The sequence below is a fragment of the Ochotona princeps genome, chromosome 4 (genome assembly GCF_030435755.1).
Source record: "Ochotona princeps isolate mOchPri1 chromosome 4, mOchPri1.hap1, whole genome shotgun sequence".
In the NCBI taxonomy this organism is placed as follows: Eukaryota; Metazoa; Chordata; class Mammalia; order Lagomorpha; family Ochotonidae; genus Ochotona; species Ochotona princeps.
The window spans coordinates 4,162,947-4,178,661 of NC_080835.1; the positions used below are offsets into that span (position 1 = coordinate 4,162,947).

Below are 15,715 nucleotides of genomic sequence, written 5' to 3' on the forward strand. Positions count from 1 at the left end.
GTCCTCTGAGGCAACAGCAAGATGGATACTTAACCCGGAAAAGAAAAAAAGATAAGGGGCTGCCGCCCTGGCTTAGTACGTTAAATTTCCACTTGCGGTGCCAACATTCCGTATGGGCTGCTCCACTTCCCATCCAGCTCCCTGCCAATGCACCTGGGGAGGAACCAGAGGATGGCCCAAGTGCTTGGGCTCCTGGCTTCAGATTGGCCCAACTCATGCCATTGTGGCCAGTTGGGGAGTGAATCAACAGATGGAAGAGGTCTCTCCTCTGTGTAAATCTGCCTTTTAAAAAGATTGGCCAAAGATAGTCAGTTTTCAGAAGAGTAAACCCAAAGAGAACAAGAGGAGATCTGTAGTGACCAGTATTGTGGGGCTGTGGGTTAAGCCTCTGCTTGCTCTACCGCCGTTCCATGTCAGAGAAGAGGTTTGAGTCTTAGTTTTCTTCCAGTCCAGCCTCCTAAACATGCCCAGGAAGGCAACCAGAGATGGCTTGGGTCACTGCTGCCCACCAGGATGGCCTTCCTGGCTCCTGGCTTCGACCACACCCTGGCTGCTGCGGTCATCTGGGAAGTAAATGGTGGACTGAAGGTCTTCTAGTCATTGTGCCTTTCAAATCGATAACAAAAGAGACGTTTAAGGTTATTCAAGAGCAGATGGCACGCTAAAGCAATAGTGAATTACCACTTTATGCCTTTTAGACTAGCGGTAACAGCAAGCCTTGGCAGAGACGCACACAGCTGTTCACGCTGCAGCTGGGGGCAGCGGCACAGGTGTCTACAGGAGAGTGCCACTTGTACTCTGTGACCTCATGATGTCACCCTGGGGTCATCCGCACCCTCATCCTCAGAACTAGGGTGCACTTAAAGGAGGTCCATTGCAAGCTTGTCTATACACATGGAGACTTCATGACCTGTACCCAGGGATGGCTAAGTAAAGTATGTGGTCTCCCACCACAGGTCACTTGGCAATACAGCACGTAGCAGAAAAAAGTGAAAACTATACAACACAATATGACACCTACATACTTTATACAAACGCACAATAGACCTTATTTAGATGAAAACAATATGGGCTGGCTTTGTAGCACAGCAAGTTAAGCTAATTCCTATGATGGCAGCATCCCACATAATCACTATTTTAAGTTCCAGCGGCTCCACTTCTGATGCAGCTCCCTGCTAATGAACCTGGGAAGTCAGCAGGCGATGGCCCAAGTGTGTGGGTCCCTGCCACCTGCACTTCATGGGAGGTCTGGATGGCGCTCCCAGTCCCTGACTGCAGCCTGCCCCAACCCTGGCCACAGCAGCCGTTTAGGGAGTGAACCTGTAGGTAGAAAATCTAACTCTGCCTTTCAAATCCATAAATAATTTTTAGAAGAAGAAAACAACCATAGAAGGACATTTCATGACAACTAAGAGAACTCTGAGTACAAAAGCAGATGGTGACAGTGAAATACAGAGGAAGTGACGTTATGGCTGAGTACGTGAGCAAGAGAAAGGGCAGGGGCTCGATGAAATGCTCAGCGGGTTCACTGGAGCTCACCATCAAATTCTCTGCATTTGTGTCTTATTGGAAATTTCCACAGTAAAAAAATTTTCAGCATGGGCCCAGCATGATGGCTCAATTGGCAAATACTCCTCTTGCAAGCACCAGAATCCTATATGGGCTAAGGTTTGTGTCCCGGCTGCTCCACTTCCCATCCAGCCCCCTGCTTACACCTGGGCAAGCAGCAGAGAATGGCCCCAACTCAGACACCGTTCTTAGAAGAAGCTCCTGGTTCCTGGCTTCAGATCAGCTCAGCTCCGGCCATGGCAGCCATTTAGGGAGTGAACCAATAGGCAGAAGATCTTTATCTCCTATCTGTGTATCTGCCTTTCCAATACAAAATAAATCTTAAAAATATTTTTTTAAGATGTACTTATTTGAAAGCAAGCTGCAACAGCCAGAGTTCTGTCTGCCACGTGGGTGGCAGGGACCCAGGCATTTGGACCATCTTCCCACACCCTTTCAGGCACATTGTTAGTAGGGAGCTGGAGTGCAAGTGAAGCAACAGGGACCGGAAGAAGCGCCACACTCCCAGCTTTGGATCCGCTCAGCTCTGGCCATTGTGACCATTTGGGGAATGAGCCAGTGGATGGAAGATTTCTCTTTCTCTCTCTGCCTTTCAAATAAAAATAAGTAGATCTCAAATAAAAAAGGCCGTGACTAATAAACCACCAGGGCCCCTCAACCCATCCATCTCCATCTATGTCAAAGCTTGGTTGAGGAGTGAGATGGAGCCACTCGGGTCTGCCACCAGGAGGTGCCCTTGGGCCGCAGCTGAACTGGGAGTGCAGGTGGCACAGACCTGCAGCAGCGTCGTGTGTGGACATGGAGTCTCGCTGGGTCCCTGACCACCAAGTGTTTCCCCTGGGATGCTCACCGACGAGCAGGAACTGTGGTGACCACACCACGGGGACCCAGCCCTTACAGACGCAAGAGCGAAGCAAGCCCGACCCAGGGCAGCAGCCTAGGCAGAATATCCTTCACACCTGTCCCTTTTTCCTGCCCCTTGGCTCTGTTTCTTCACAAAGGTATAACAGATTTACAATTAAAAAGAAAAATAAAATTTTAAAATTTTTTAAATGTAAAATTCTAATTATGTTTAAAATGCTATTAAAAAAAAAAAAAGACTAGACTGGCTTATACAAGTGGCGCCCCAGACGACGCCCCCAGGCAGCTCACCAGGACCGGTCGTGGGCAGTTAGTTACCTAGGAGATGAGCCTTTGTCATCAGGAACCCCCCTCCCGCCGGATAGCACGGTCCATTGTGATGGTGAGCGACGATCCGCCCCTCAGCTTCCGACTTCGCCCAGACAGTGGTTGCGTCCGGAACCCTACTGACGCCTGATTTGCCAACCCTCTTCGAGGGCGGTGATTGGCTAACTAGGGCTAAGGGCGGGCTGACCTCTGCTCCGCAGCGCTCGTCAGCAGCCGGCCCCGCCCCCCGTCATTTAAAGGAGGCCTCGGGATTGGCCGCCCGGCTCCCGCGAAGGGGCGGAGTCGGAGGCAACGCACACTCGCGCGTGCGTGAGCTGGCGCGCCAGAAAGGGCCCGGTCGCGCCGAGGCTCGAGCGGCCGTCGCCATTTTGTAGGGTTGTCTTCTGACGCGGGAGCCGCCGCCACCGCCGCCCGCCGCCCGGAGGTATGGACGGGCTTAGTCGGGGTGTGTTGGGAAGTCCGGGGACGGCCTGGGTCTCTGGCGGGATGGGGATGGCGGAGGATTTCACATCGGTCCTTCGTCTGGAGACGGGAGGTGCCAGGGAGAGACAACGGGAGGAGGCGGGGCCGCGAGTGCCGAGGGGGCGGGGCAGGGGTCGGGTCGAGCCTTTGTTGGGGTGTCGGAGCCGGAGAGTGGGGGCCCCGTGTGGGGCGAAGAGGGGGATCCGAGGTCCTTTTTATTCCGGAAAGATGATAGCGCACGGGGAGCAGAGAGGCACCCGGGTTTCCCTCCAAAACCTCGTCACCGAGGGGCGCCCCGACGCCTCTCGCTTCTGCCTGGACGTTTTTCCTATTTGAGGGGGAGGGGGAACACGCTAATGCGCCTCAAGTGCTGCCGACCCCGACGTGCCCTGTTCGCGTGTCCCCACGCAGCACACACTACCCCTCAAACCAACCGTCCCTTCCCGTCTGGCGGGAGGAGGGAGGTCCTTGTGTGACAGGCTGGAAAGGACCGGAAACTTTGTAGGATTGAAGTGAAACGCCACAGGGTGTGCACTCCCAAACCCCTCCAGGCCCAGTTTCTTAAAAAAAAAAAAAAAAAAAAATCTGGTTTGGTGTGTGCCAGGCTCTTGTCCAGAATGGTGAAGCTGTTCATCGGAAACCTGCCCCGGGAGGCCACGGAGCAGGAGATCCGCTCCCTGTTCGAGCAGTACGGGAAGGTGCTGGAATGTGACATCATCAAGAACTACGGCTTCGTGCACATCGAGGACAAGACGGCGGCCGAGGATGCCATCCGCAACCTGCACCACTACAAGCTGCACGGCGTGAACATCAACGTGGAAGCCAGCAAGAACAAGAGCAAAGCTTCGACCAAGCTACACGTGGGCAACATCAGTCCCACGTGCACCAACCAGGAGCTGCGGGCCAAGTTCGAGGAGTACGGTCCAGTCATCGAGTGTGACATCGTGAAAGATTATGCCTTTGTGCACATGGAGCGGGCGGAGGACGCGGTGGAGGCCATCAGGGGCCTTGATAACACAGAGTTTCAAGGTGAACTGGGGGAGGGGGTGCTGGCTGCGGGCATGCCCCCTGGGCTGGGCAGGGTGGGCGCCCCATCGTGTTTACGGCTCTTGAGCGTGATTCCCCCGGGCTTGCCAAGGTCGCCCTGCACAGGGCTGCATCACCCAGCGATCCCATGGGATCCCGGGCATGGGGTCGAGGTGTGTGGCTTGCCTGGCTTTGGTTTTAAATACTTAGGATTTATATTCTTATGGCCCCTGGGAAAGAGGGCCAAGAATGTTTAGAGGAAGCCCTGCGTGGCGTCTGGGCGGGCGTTAGAGAGTTCCTTCAAGGCCCAGGAGCAGGCCGTGGCCAAAGGGGGAAAGGGCGTTTGTGAAAGTGCTCGGGCTGTGCGACAGCGTGACCCTCCCGAGGGGCTTCCTGTCGGGCCACCTGAGAAGATGGGCTTTATTTAGGCCATGTTGGCGTGACTGCCACATGAAGGTGGCACATGCGACTCCAGAGGCGTGTTGTGTAATCAGGGTGCCACTAGCCACCCGGGTCTATAAGTGCACCAATTCAGACTTTACTGCTGAGCCTGGAAAGCAGAATGGAGCAGAAGTGAGAGAAAAGGCAGAATTGACCAGAACGATCTAAGAACATTTAGAGCACTGTCAGGTGTCCCTTACCTGGCAGGTTCCCATCACCCACCCCCTACGTGGGCCTTGGTGCTCTGCAGGGGTGGGGAATGATCCGCTCAACTCGGCCTGCTTGGGATTTGCGGAGTGTCAAGTTGTGCCTGTGGTCGCAGTGGTGCGGCCAGGCAGAGTGTTCCCCACCCTCCTGCAGAGAACGGGCCGGGAGTTTCAGGTGCTTGCGCTTGATGCTGGACAAGAGTTTAAGCCTTCTCGACTTTATTTTTCCTGTTTGCAAATAGTTGATGATTGCTGCCACCCGTGCCTCACGTCACAGGACGGTGGCGAGGCTAGCAGGGGGACAGGGTTCGGAGCGCTGCTGGTGCACCATGTGGTGACGGGTGAGTGGCTGCAACCACAAGGGTTTCTGCTGTGCTTAGCAAGGTGTTTAAACGCCAGCTAAGCTTGCTCATTTACGTGTCTGTGTTTTAAGTAAAATGAGGGAGAATTCTACTGATATTTCACTAGCGTGGTACTATTTGCCGTTACCTTTTTAATGTGCAGTTAAACGGATAAAATTATAAAGGCAGTCAGGTAACTGGAGATTTGGCTTCGGCTGAGTGTTTAATACTCTTCTAAAGCACGTGTAATTAGGAAGAAAGCTTGAATCATAGGTTTGTTTTTTGTTGGTGATTTTTTGTTTTTTCGTTTATTTTTATTGTAAAGTCAGATTTACAGAGAGGAAGATCTTCCGTCCTCTGGTTCACTCCCCAAGTGGCTGCAACAGCCGGTGCTGAGCAGATCCCAAGCCAGGAGCCAGGAGCTTCTTCCAGGTCTCCCAAGGGGGTGCAGGGTCCCAAGGCTTTGGGCTGTTGTCACTTGCTTTCCCAGGCACAGTCAGGGAGCTGGATGGGAAGTGGAGCAGCTGGGACATGAACTGGCACATCCAAGGCAAGGACTTTTAACTACTAGGCTACAGTCTCGGGCCCAAATAATAGTTTTTTTTTTTTTTTTTTTAAGATTTATTTATTACAAAGTCAAATATACAGAGAGGAGAAGAGACAGAGAGAAAGATCTTCCGTCCGATGATTCACTCCCCAAGTGACCGCAACAGCCGGTGCGCGCCGATCCAAAGCCGGGAACCAGGAACCTCTTCTGGGTCTCCCACACGGGTGCAGGGTGCCAAGGCTCTGGGCCGTCCTCGACTGCTTTCCCAGGCCACAAGCAGGAAGCTGGATGGGAAGTGGAGCTGCCGGGATTAGAACCGGCGCCCATATGGGATCCCGGGGCTTTCAAGGCGAGGACTTTAGCTGCTAGGCCACGCCGCCGGGCCCAAATAATACAGTTTTAAATGTCATTACTTCATTGGAAGTCAGTGGATTGAAGAAAAAAAAATCCTTTGTTTGATTTTCATGTTTTTTTGCCCAAATCCTCTGGAGAGAACGTTCGGCTCCGAGTTCCCCACACAGACCTTTTTAACAATCTGCTCTGTCCTTTTGTGCCTAGACTGGTAATAGCATGCAGCTTTGCAAAAATCTTCATTTAACACATTTGAAGCCATTTCCGTCATCTGATGAAGAGTGGGCACTTGAAACTGCCACTTAGAGCATCTTTTGAACCATTGTTGTATGTATTTCTAGCTGCTGTTTAGGCATCTACATGATGAGACTTCTAGAAGCAAGCAACAGAACTGTACTGCTGGTTAGTTAGCCGTTGCTGTGCATTAGAAAACCTAAAGAAACGCTCAGATTCCCAGCCAGCAGCTGGGCTGAGAGGAGGTGACATCATGGGCCTCATCTCCTGTAAGCGAGTGTTAAAGGCCACGTCACCCCTGGTCTCCGGTGCTGGCATGGGGTAGTAGCTCCGAAGGTAGGACCTCAGCTTCTCATCCCTTGGCATTGCAACACTCGCCAAGTCTAGTACCAAAAGAAAATACTTCTGTGGGATTGGTCTTAAGTTATTTGTAAGACCTCTACTAAAGCCTAGTCCATAATCTTTAGCAATTCTTTGAAAAAGGGAAATTGTTTCTATTAGATATGTTATTTTAGCTTAAAAAGATTTCCCCCCTTTTACTAGCATTATTTTTTTTATTTTTTTTAAATGACTAATTTATTATTGGAAAGTCAGATATGCAGAGAGGAGGAGAGACAGAGAGGAAGATCTTCCGTCCGATGGTTCACTCCCCAAGTGGCCGCAGTGACTGGAGCTGAGCCGATCCGAAGCCAGGAGCCAGGTGCTCTTCCAGGTCTCGCACACAGGTGCAGGGTCCCAAGGTTCTGGGCTGTACTCAACTGCTTTCCCAGGTCACAGACAGGGAGCTGGATGGGAAGTGGAGCTGCCAGGATTAGAACCAGCACCCATATGGGATCCTGTCACGTGTACGATACGGACTTCAGCCACTAGGCCACATAGGGCCCCAGTTCTACTTTTTTTCAAAGCTTGTTCTTACTAAGTCTATAAACACCTGTGGAGGATCTAATATTGTAGTCATGAAAATAAATGCTAGGGCTCGGTGCGATAGCGTAGTGGTTAGCGCCCTTGCCTTGCACACACCAGGATCCCATATGGTCGCTGGTTCTAATCCTGGCAGCTCCACTTCCCATCTAGCTTCCTGCTTGTGGCCTGGGAAAGCAGTTGAGGACGGCCCAAAGCCTTGGGACCCTGCACACACGTGGGAGACCAGGAGAGCTCTGGGTCCCTGGCTTCGTATTGGCACAGCACTGGCCCTTGTGGCTGCTTGGGGGGTTAATCAATGGACAGAGGCTCTTCCTCTCTGTCTCTCTTCTCTGTATGTATGACTTTACAATAAAAATAAAGTAAATCTTTAAAAAAAAAAGTAGAAATGAAGATTGGTATTAGGGAGACATCAGTGCAGAAATTGACCTCGAGTTAAAGTATAGGTTTGTTGATTTGTTTTCGTGAACGTGTCTTCCGGGCCTGCACGTCGGCCCTCGTGGAGCTGGCACAGTTCCTCCGACTTCAGAACTGGAAGTTTGTGTCTTGCACAGCCTGTGTCATCAGGCATGTTTGAAGGTGGAATAATTTGTAATCCTCTAAATTATAGGAGACACTAGATTTGAGATACAAATTATGGCCAAAATTCCTCGTTAATGGCATCGAATTGGGATGGAACTCTCCGTCTGGGAACAGCAGGTGGAGAACACTGTGGATGCCTCGCAGGATTTCGCCATCCGCCATTCCGGCCCTGGTGACATGGGTGCAGCGTGTCTACTGGGTGCTGGAGCTCAAAAGCCTGGGCATCTGTGTTCGTAAGAGAAGGGCCTTGAGGGTAGAGGTGGCAGCTGCTGGACGCTGGCATGTGGGGCAGCGCAGTCGTCTGGCAGGACTGTCTGAGGCCATCCTACCGTAGAGCCTCGCTCCCTGGCCGGAGACCGCGCAGCCGGCTGCTGCCAGCGGCCGTCCCAGCCAGGCTGTGCACAGCGGCTGGGGGAGCCTGTCACCGCAGGGCTGCGTCTGTCCAGAACAAGGAGTGAGGACGAGCGGGGCCTTGCTGATCACTGGGGGGGACTGACTGAGCAGCCCTGGGATGGCCAGCAAGCCTTTGTTCTCAGCCTCTGCTCTGGCGGCCTGGCCACGGGTGGAAATACACTGACTTGCTCTCCAGAGCCCTGGGCTGTTTGGTGTTAAGTTACTGCTAGAAGTTTCCTTAAACTGCTTTTATGGAGACTTTGGGTGGTGTCATCAGCCGGGCTAACGGGTTTTGATGGTATCCGAGCTGGAAGCAAAAGCTGTTTATTGTCCTGGCTCTTAGTGCTGGTCAGTTCTGGGGGTCCCAGGTGTGAATGTGGGTGCTCAGCAGCCTTTAGTTTAAGCTAAGTTTTTAACAAGTCGGTAATTATGTATTAAGAAATTGTGAACTACATGCAGGATGAAATGCTGACGATGGTTCAGTTACTTGATTACACCCTGTCCCTTTTAGGATCTGTGAGTGAGCGTTGTCAAGTGGTTTTCCCCCACGGTAGGCAGAGACAAGTGGGAACAGGGCTGAAATCTGGAGGGTCTTGGGACTCGCAGAGGTCTCAGTAGGGCAGATGGGGACCCAGGCGCAGAGCTTGCTGCTGGCACCTGCAGACTCCTGGAGCAGACAGGGCGGGCAGGAGAGCACTCCGTCAGCGCTGCTGTCCCGCATGGGGCCGAGGACAGCGCGAGGTGGGTATGCGGCCTGGCTGGGGTTCTGTGGAGTACTGATGGGGAAGCACGGGCGTGTTTTGAGTCAAGTCAGTAACAGTCTTCACAGTGAGAAACAGAAAGTTTTTCAGTTTCTGTGTTTGGAGAGGGAAAAGGCAGTTGGACAGACAGCGAGGCTGGTCTCTGTAAACAACATGTTGCTGGGTCTCCGAGGACTTAAAATTTTCTAACTCTTACCTGTTAATTTCAAATACATTTGGAAAAGGGTTTGTTAATATTTTGAGAGGGGTTTATAGTGTGTGTGTATTACACCAACTGGTTTCTCGTAATTGTGGGGAGGATAGTGAATCCTGCGTCTGTTTCTTCAAGGCAAACGGATGCACGTGCAGTTGTCCACCAGCCGGCTCAGGACTGCGCCCGGGATGGGAGACCAGAGCGGCTGCTATCGGTGCGGGAAAGAGGGGCACTGGTCCAAAGAGTGCCCGGTAGACCGGACGGGCCGCGTGGCGGACTTCACTGAGCAGTACAACGAACAGTACGGAGCAGTGCGCACACCGTACACCATGGGCTACGGGGAGTCCGTGTACTACAACGACGCCTACGGAGCGCTGGACTACTATAAGCGCTACCGCGTCCGCTCTTATGAGGCGGTCGCGGCAGCTGCTGCAGCCTCTGCGTACAACTACGCAGAGCAGACCATGTCCCACCTGCCTCAAGTGCAGAGCACGGGCGTGACCAGCCACCTCAGCTCCACCTCCGTGGATCCCTACGACAGACACCTGCTTCAGAACTCGGGAGCTGCTGCTGCCACCTCAGCTGCCATGGCCGCCGCCGCCGCCGCCACCTCTTCCTCCTATTACGGAAGGGACAGAAGCCCGCTGCGCCGCGCTGCCGCTGTGCTGCCCACGGTCGGAGAGGGCTACGGTTACGGGCCCGAGAGCGAGCTGTCCCAGGCGTCGGCGGCCGCGCGCAATTCCCTGTACGACATGGCCCGGTACGAGCGGGAGCAGTACGCGGACCGGGCGCGGTATTCAGCCTTTTAAAAACTGGAGGTGAGAGCTGGCTGGGTGGGCTCAGAGATTCTGTTCCGTCCCCCAACAAGCAGCCCTGCTTCCGAGAGGAGGCCAGAGATACCGCCTGGTCTGGGGCAGTAGGCAGAGGTGCAGACGGCAGGCAGTGGAAGTTCCCAAGCTCCCCAGGTTGCAATGTGGCTGACTTGTTCCTTCTGAGAAAACAGTAAACTAGTTTGCTAGAGTCGTATCGTTTAATCAGTTGTAAGCAGACTTGGTACAGAAAAATAGAAACCCAGCCTTTGTTAAGACTCTGTGTGTGTCGCTGCAAGGTGGGAAACCTTTGTTCTTTGGGTGTTAAATGCTCCTGTCGAGCCTTCCAGGCGAGCAGACGGTCAGGAGGCTGTAGGGTTCACGGCCGCTCCTGATGCAGACAGGCTTGAGATGGTTTTCCCCTTACCAAGAACGGAACTTAGCCACCTAAAAAATCATTTCTTAGAGGAAAGGGAGATCACAATTCAAACTCGGACCTGGAATCACACCCCTGCGCTGGCACCGCGGTGTTAAGCCAAAGGGCTCGGTTTTAGTAGCAGTGAGCCACAGTGAGAAGGATGATGTCATATGGTTGTCTTGTACCCTTAGCCTGTGTTTAAAAAAAAAAAAACTCTTCTAATGATATTTGTAAGGCAGAAAAAGGCCCATAAGTTTGTCATGTTTTGCTCTAAGACACTTGCCTGGAAGCCACGTTATGCCCCTGCAGTCATTTCGTTAAGAATGCCAAGCACCCTGCTCTGGTCACTAAACCCTGAAGTTTAAAGCCAGAAACTTCCCATTGCTTCTGGCAACTTCTGTTTTAAAAGCAAGGAATTAAAAAAAAAAAAAAAAAGAATTTGACTGGTAAACATTCTTGTGTATATAAAAAATCCAGTAATTGGATTTTAGGAAGTGTGTGCTAAAGGGATTAGAATGGCAGTAATAATTAAGCCTATCTAGAGAGATAAAATTTGCAAGTAGAAATGGCCTCATGCTGCTTTATGGTCCCCTGGTCTTCCCTGGGCCTTGAGGCTGAGCATCACTGGAGGCAGTCCTGGGAGCCGACTTACCGAGCTGTCCCTGGCTCGCAGTGCTCTGACCTGCGTCAGCATAGACGTTTGGCTTTTATGTGAAGTAAGAGGCAGATGCTGCAGGAAGCTGGGACACCCTAGACCCTGAGGTCCGTGTGCAGCAGTACCGTGCGTCTGTGTGAGGGACACGCTCGCGCAGCCTGTAGCTGTACGGGTAGCTTTTATGGCTCATCTGTCATGAGGTAGAAAATAAGCCCTGACCTGCTATTTCTGCCAAGTGTGTTCCAAAGTTAAATTATGTAAATATATTTTGGTCTTTTAAAGGGTATGGCTGGGCATTAAGTGAACTGCGAGCAGTGGTTGTTCAACTAACCTTTCTAGTGATGACTTTTAAAGAAACTTACCTTCCAGGTATGAACCTCAGATGGACTGAGTAACCCTGTGTTGGTTGCAGTCCCAGGAGCCCGATGTTAATGAGGCTGCCAGGAGGAAACACTCCAGAACAGTTGGGGAGCCAAATTCGGGTCTCACCCTAGCAGAGCTGATCCAAGACCGTCACAGCTTTTGAAGTCGATTGGCACAGATCAAGACCAAGATTTGGCCCTTTGTAATAAGTAGAGGAACTTGGTGTGAGTTAACTTTTATTTTCCCTCCAGCCATTGATGTCTGGAGTTCCCATCATCACTGGAAGAATTAAGAGAACTCTAGGAGTGATTAATTTTGGATTTGGCAAGGGAGATTTGGTCGGTTCGGGGAACTGTTGGCACTGTGGCTCTAAGCACATGATGTTGTGACTTTTAGGTGTGTGGAATGACCTGTTTCTCCTTGAGACCCTATATTCTTCATGACTCATTTCTGAAAGTTTATTATGTGAAATGAAAAACACACTTAGAACAATGCAGTTGGCTCACTGCTTATGGGATCTCGTAAGCATCTCACGTTTCCAGGACCCCCTGTTGAAAGTGCGCGTTTGATGGTGTATGTGTGCCCTTGCTTGTACTGGGTAGCCCTGCAGAGGCCACACTTCCTGAGAGAAGGTCAGAGTTGTGTTTATCGCTAGCCTAGCAGTTAGAGCTGGGCGATGCGCTGTGAGTGACTCCTAGGTAATTACGTGGACTGAGTGTGCTCCAGTCTGACTTCCTTCTGTTCTGTTCTCTCTCTCCCCCGGAATGCAGGCCGGGACCAGGGCCCTTGTACTCGGACCAGCGCTCTCCAGGCCCTGAGTAAGCTCTCTGTTGTGCTCTCTTTCAGGTAGGATAATTGCGGACTGAACCCTCGGGCTGCGGTCATGTATGACAACTTGCTCCGCGCGGTCCCCTTTGCCGGGATGTTTCCATTGCTTCATGTTTCAGTAAACAAAGGAGTTTGTGACCAACTATGTTTTCTTTCTTAATTTAATTCTTCTGAGTTTTTTCTTTCCTCTTGATACTAGTCTCTGTAGCCCTTCACTCTGTTCCTTGTATTCTCAGCCTCTGAGCCGCCCTAGGTAAGGACTCTGCTGGCGCCCCTCCTGTACACTTGGAACCCTTCTATCTTGCTCTCCTAGGGGTTGAGCCCTTCTCCCTGCCTACTGCATTTCCTCTCCCTTGAAAGTGACCATGTAGTGGCAAACAGCCTTTTATTCTGTTAGCTCTGGACTCTAACACCGAAGCTAATCTTTTGAAATCGCTAGGACCATTGGGGGTTTTGTTGCTGTTTTGTTTCATGTCTGACCTGTGATCGTGGTACAGCATTAGCTGAAATTTAGCCTTGTTTTATTCCACTCCTCCCACCCACTCACCCCCCTTTTTTTTTTAATTTTTTTTGACAAATAAACATTTCTAATACTTGAATGATTTCGTTTATGACTGACATTTATACCGTATTTTCTGATCCTTTCCTTTCCTAGTTGTACCTAAGCTACAAAAGTTAGACCACTTGGTGCTGGAGGTGCGGGTGGGGAGGTGGAACAGGCACCTGCGGGACAGAACCCCGCCACCGAGGAGCTGAGCAAGCAGCTCCAGCGTCCGTGCGCTTCACATCGGGGTTTCCTGCATCAGTATAAACAATACGGATTTTAATTAGCACCCCTTCTAAATTTTTTTCCTTCTTTGAGATTACATTGTGCTTCCTACTTATCCAGAGATCTCTCGAGAATGTTAATATTCTACTAGGATTACGTTTTGGCTAAAATAATTATTATCGCTCAAAAGAAAGGAATTGTCATAATTGAGCAGAAAAACAGAGTAGCAGTGGTCAGCAGGGGCACTGTGACGTCACCGTGACTGTTTCCACGAAGGCTTGTGGACACTGACCATTGTTTCCACAGCCCTCAGACCAGCCCAGTCATGGACTCGGCCCACCAAAGGCTTCCTGTCCCTGATGGAAACACAAGTAAATGCACACTACTTGTTAGCTCACACAGCACTTTCCCCACATATTTTACACCTGTATTAGTCCAATTTGAGAGTAGCAGGGGAGGACCACAGAGATCTGTCTACTCCACATACAGAGACACGAGTGGGAAAGTGGACAAGGCCCGTGTGAGCTGCAGCGTTCCCTGGGAAGGCAGGGTTCTTGGTTGCAAGGTTCCCTGGTGACAGTTGCGGACGTTTTTACCCAGGGAAACGTCTTGATGACCCTGGTGTTCTCCCCGAGCCACTGTGTAGCTACCTGGTACATGCTGAGCACACAGCTGGCACGTCTAAGAAATGAATTTTTAATTATAATTAGCCACATGTGGCTAATGCTGACTTAATTGGACAACGGAATTTAGTTTTTTGTTTAAGATTCTTTTTTGGGCCCGGTGGTGTGGTGTAGTGGTTGAAGTCCTCACCTTGAACGCCCCGGGATCCCATATAGGCGCCGGTTCTAATCTCGGCAGCTCCACTTCCCATCCAGCTCCCTGCTTGTGGCCTGGGAAAGCAGTCGAGGACGGCCCAAAGCCTTGGGACCCTGCATCTGTGTGGGAGACCTGGAAGAAGTTCTAGGCTCCTGGCTTCGGATTGGCGCAGCAGTCACTTGGGGAGTGAATCATCGGACGGAAGATCTTCCTCTCTGTCTCTCCTCCTCTCTGTATATCTGACTTTGTAATAAGAATAAAATTTTAAAAAAAATCTTTTTTTTATTACATTGCATTATGTGGCACATTTTTATATGCACTGGGATTCCCCCCACCCCTCCCCCCACAGTGGATTGCTCCACCTTGTTGTATTTCCATAGTTCAAATTCAGTTGAGATCTTAAAAAAAAAAAAAGATTGTTTTTTTTATTGGAAAGTCACAAATACAGAGAGGAGACAGAGGAAATATCTTCCAGTGGCTGCAATGGCTGGAGCTGAGCCAATTCAAAGCCAGGAACCTCTTCCGGGTCTCCCACGTGGGCACAGGGCCCCAAGGTTGGGGCCGTCCTCAACTGCTTTCTCAGGCCACAAGCAGGGAGCTGGATGGGAAGTGGGGCCACTGGGACACAAATTGACAACCAGATGGGATCCCGGCGCGTTCAAGGTGAGGATTTTAGCCACTAAGCTACCACACCAGGCCCAAGCAGCTTTTTAAACAGTATCAGGTGCATGCACAATGTTGTGGCTCCACTCTTTTTTTAAAATTTACTTATTTTTATTGGAAAGGCAGATATACAGAGAGGAGAGACAGAGAGGAAGATCTTCCATCCAATGATTCACTCCCCAAGTGAGCGCAATGGCTGGAGCTGAGCCAGTCCAAAGCTGGGAGCCAGGAGCCTCTTCTGGGTCTCCCACACAGGTGCAGGCTCCCAAGGCTTTGGGCCGTCCTCCACTGCTTTACCAGGCCACAAGCAGGGAGCTAGATAGGAAGTGGAGCTGATGGGATTAGAACCGGCGCCCATATGGGATCCCAGCACATTCAAGGTGAGGACTTTAGCCGTTACACTACCTCGCCAGGCCCAGGCATCAGAATTTTAATGATTCAATAACTGGTGGGGCCGGTATGGTGGTGTATAGGATTAAGCTGCCACACTATTTGAGAACTGCCACACAGGCAGCTTAGCATGCATCTGTAATGTCAGCCCTTATACTTGCAATATTGAAAGAACAGAACGTTCTTTTTAAAATATTACTTGGTGTAAAAAAAAATTATGTGGTGGCCCGGCATCCACATGGGAGACCCAGAAGTAACTCCTGGCTCCTGCTTTCAGGTTGGCTCAGCTGCAGCCGTTTCAGCCACTTGGGGAGTGAACCAGCAGGCGAATGATCTTCCTCTCTATCTCCTCCATAAATCTGCCTTTCCAATAAAAAAAGTTTTTAAAGAAAAATCTTAATAAAAGAAATAGTAACTTTCATGAAAAGACATAGTCTTGCAAAATTCTGCAGTGTTTCCCTTAGAATCCTTCACATCTTCAACTTGGATAAAACAGGAGGGAGTAAAAGTTCTGCCTGAGTCGGCAACGAAGTATTCCTTTCCGAGCCTCGGTTCCTCCCGAGGCTGCCCGTTACAGGCTGGACTCTGGCCGGCGCTCGGCCCAGGCCTTTCTGGCCCAGACCTTTCTCAGGGAGCAGAATCCTGAAGCCTTGGTGCCATGTGCTGCTGAATCCTGCAAGCCGCTGCAGTCCTCTAGGGCAGTGTCGGGGACATGGTGGTGACAGACACTCCAGGTGAGGCAGGGACCTGTGCAGGTTGCTATGGAAACTTGACAGTGACTCATCC

General features: G+C 51.1%; 1 protein-coding gene across 3 annotated transcripts; it reads left to right on the forward strand.

Moving 5' to 3' along the window:
• The first annotated feature begins 2,898 nt into the window (after positions 1–2,898).
• Positions 2,899–12,430, forward strand: LOC101520696 (RNA-binding protein 4). Of its 3 annotated transcripts, XR_009245270.1 has the most exons (5): positions 2,899–3,181; positions 3,824–4,248; positions 9,351–10,033; positions 11,510–11,684; positions 12,307–12,430. XR_009245270.1 is itself a non-coding variant. In XM_058662755.1 (4 exons), exons 2-3 carry the CDS (start codon positions 3,837–3,839, stop codon positions 10,022–10,024), a joined length of 1,086 nt encoding a protein of 361 aa, XP_058518738.1. In that variant the 5' UTR covers positions 2,899–3,181; positions 3,824–3,836; the 3' UTR covers positions 10,025–10,033; positions 11,510–11,714. The 3 variants fall into 3 exon arrangements, 2 of the variants coding, with proteins under 2 accessions (XP_058518738.1, XP_004596687.2); XM_058662755.1 differs by lacking the exon at positions 12,307–12,430 and having other exon boundaries at positions 11,510–11,714; XM_004596630.4 differs by lacking the exon at positions 11,510–11,684 and having other exon boundaries at positions 2,900–3,181.
• The last annotated feature ends 3,285 nt before the right edge of the window (positions 12,431–15,715 follow it).

Excerpts from the sequence above, each read along its gene's own strand:
- LOC101520696 (XM_058662755.1), top strand. The coding sequence starts at position 3,837 with ATGGTGAAGCTGTTCATCGGAAACCTGCCCCGGGAGGCCACGGAGCAG. Across the intron at positions 4,249-9,350 it reads TGATAACACAGAGTTTCAAG|GCAAACGGATGCACGTGCAG; the intron begins GTGAACTGGGGG and ends TGTTTCTTCAAG.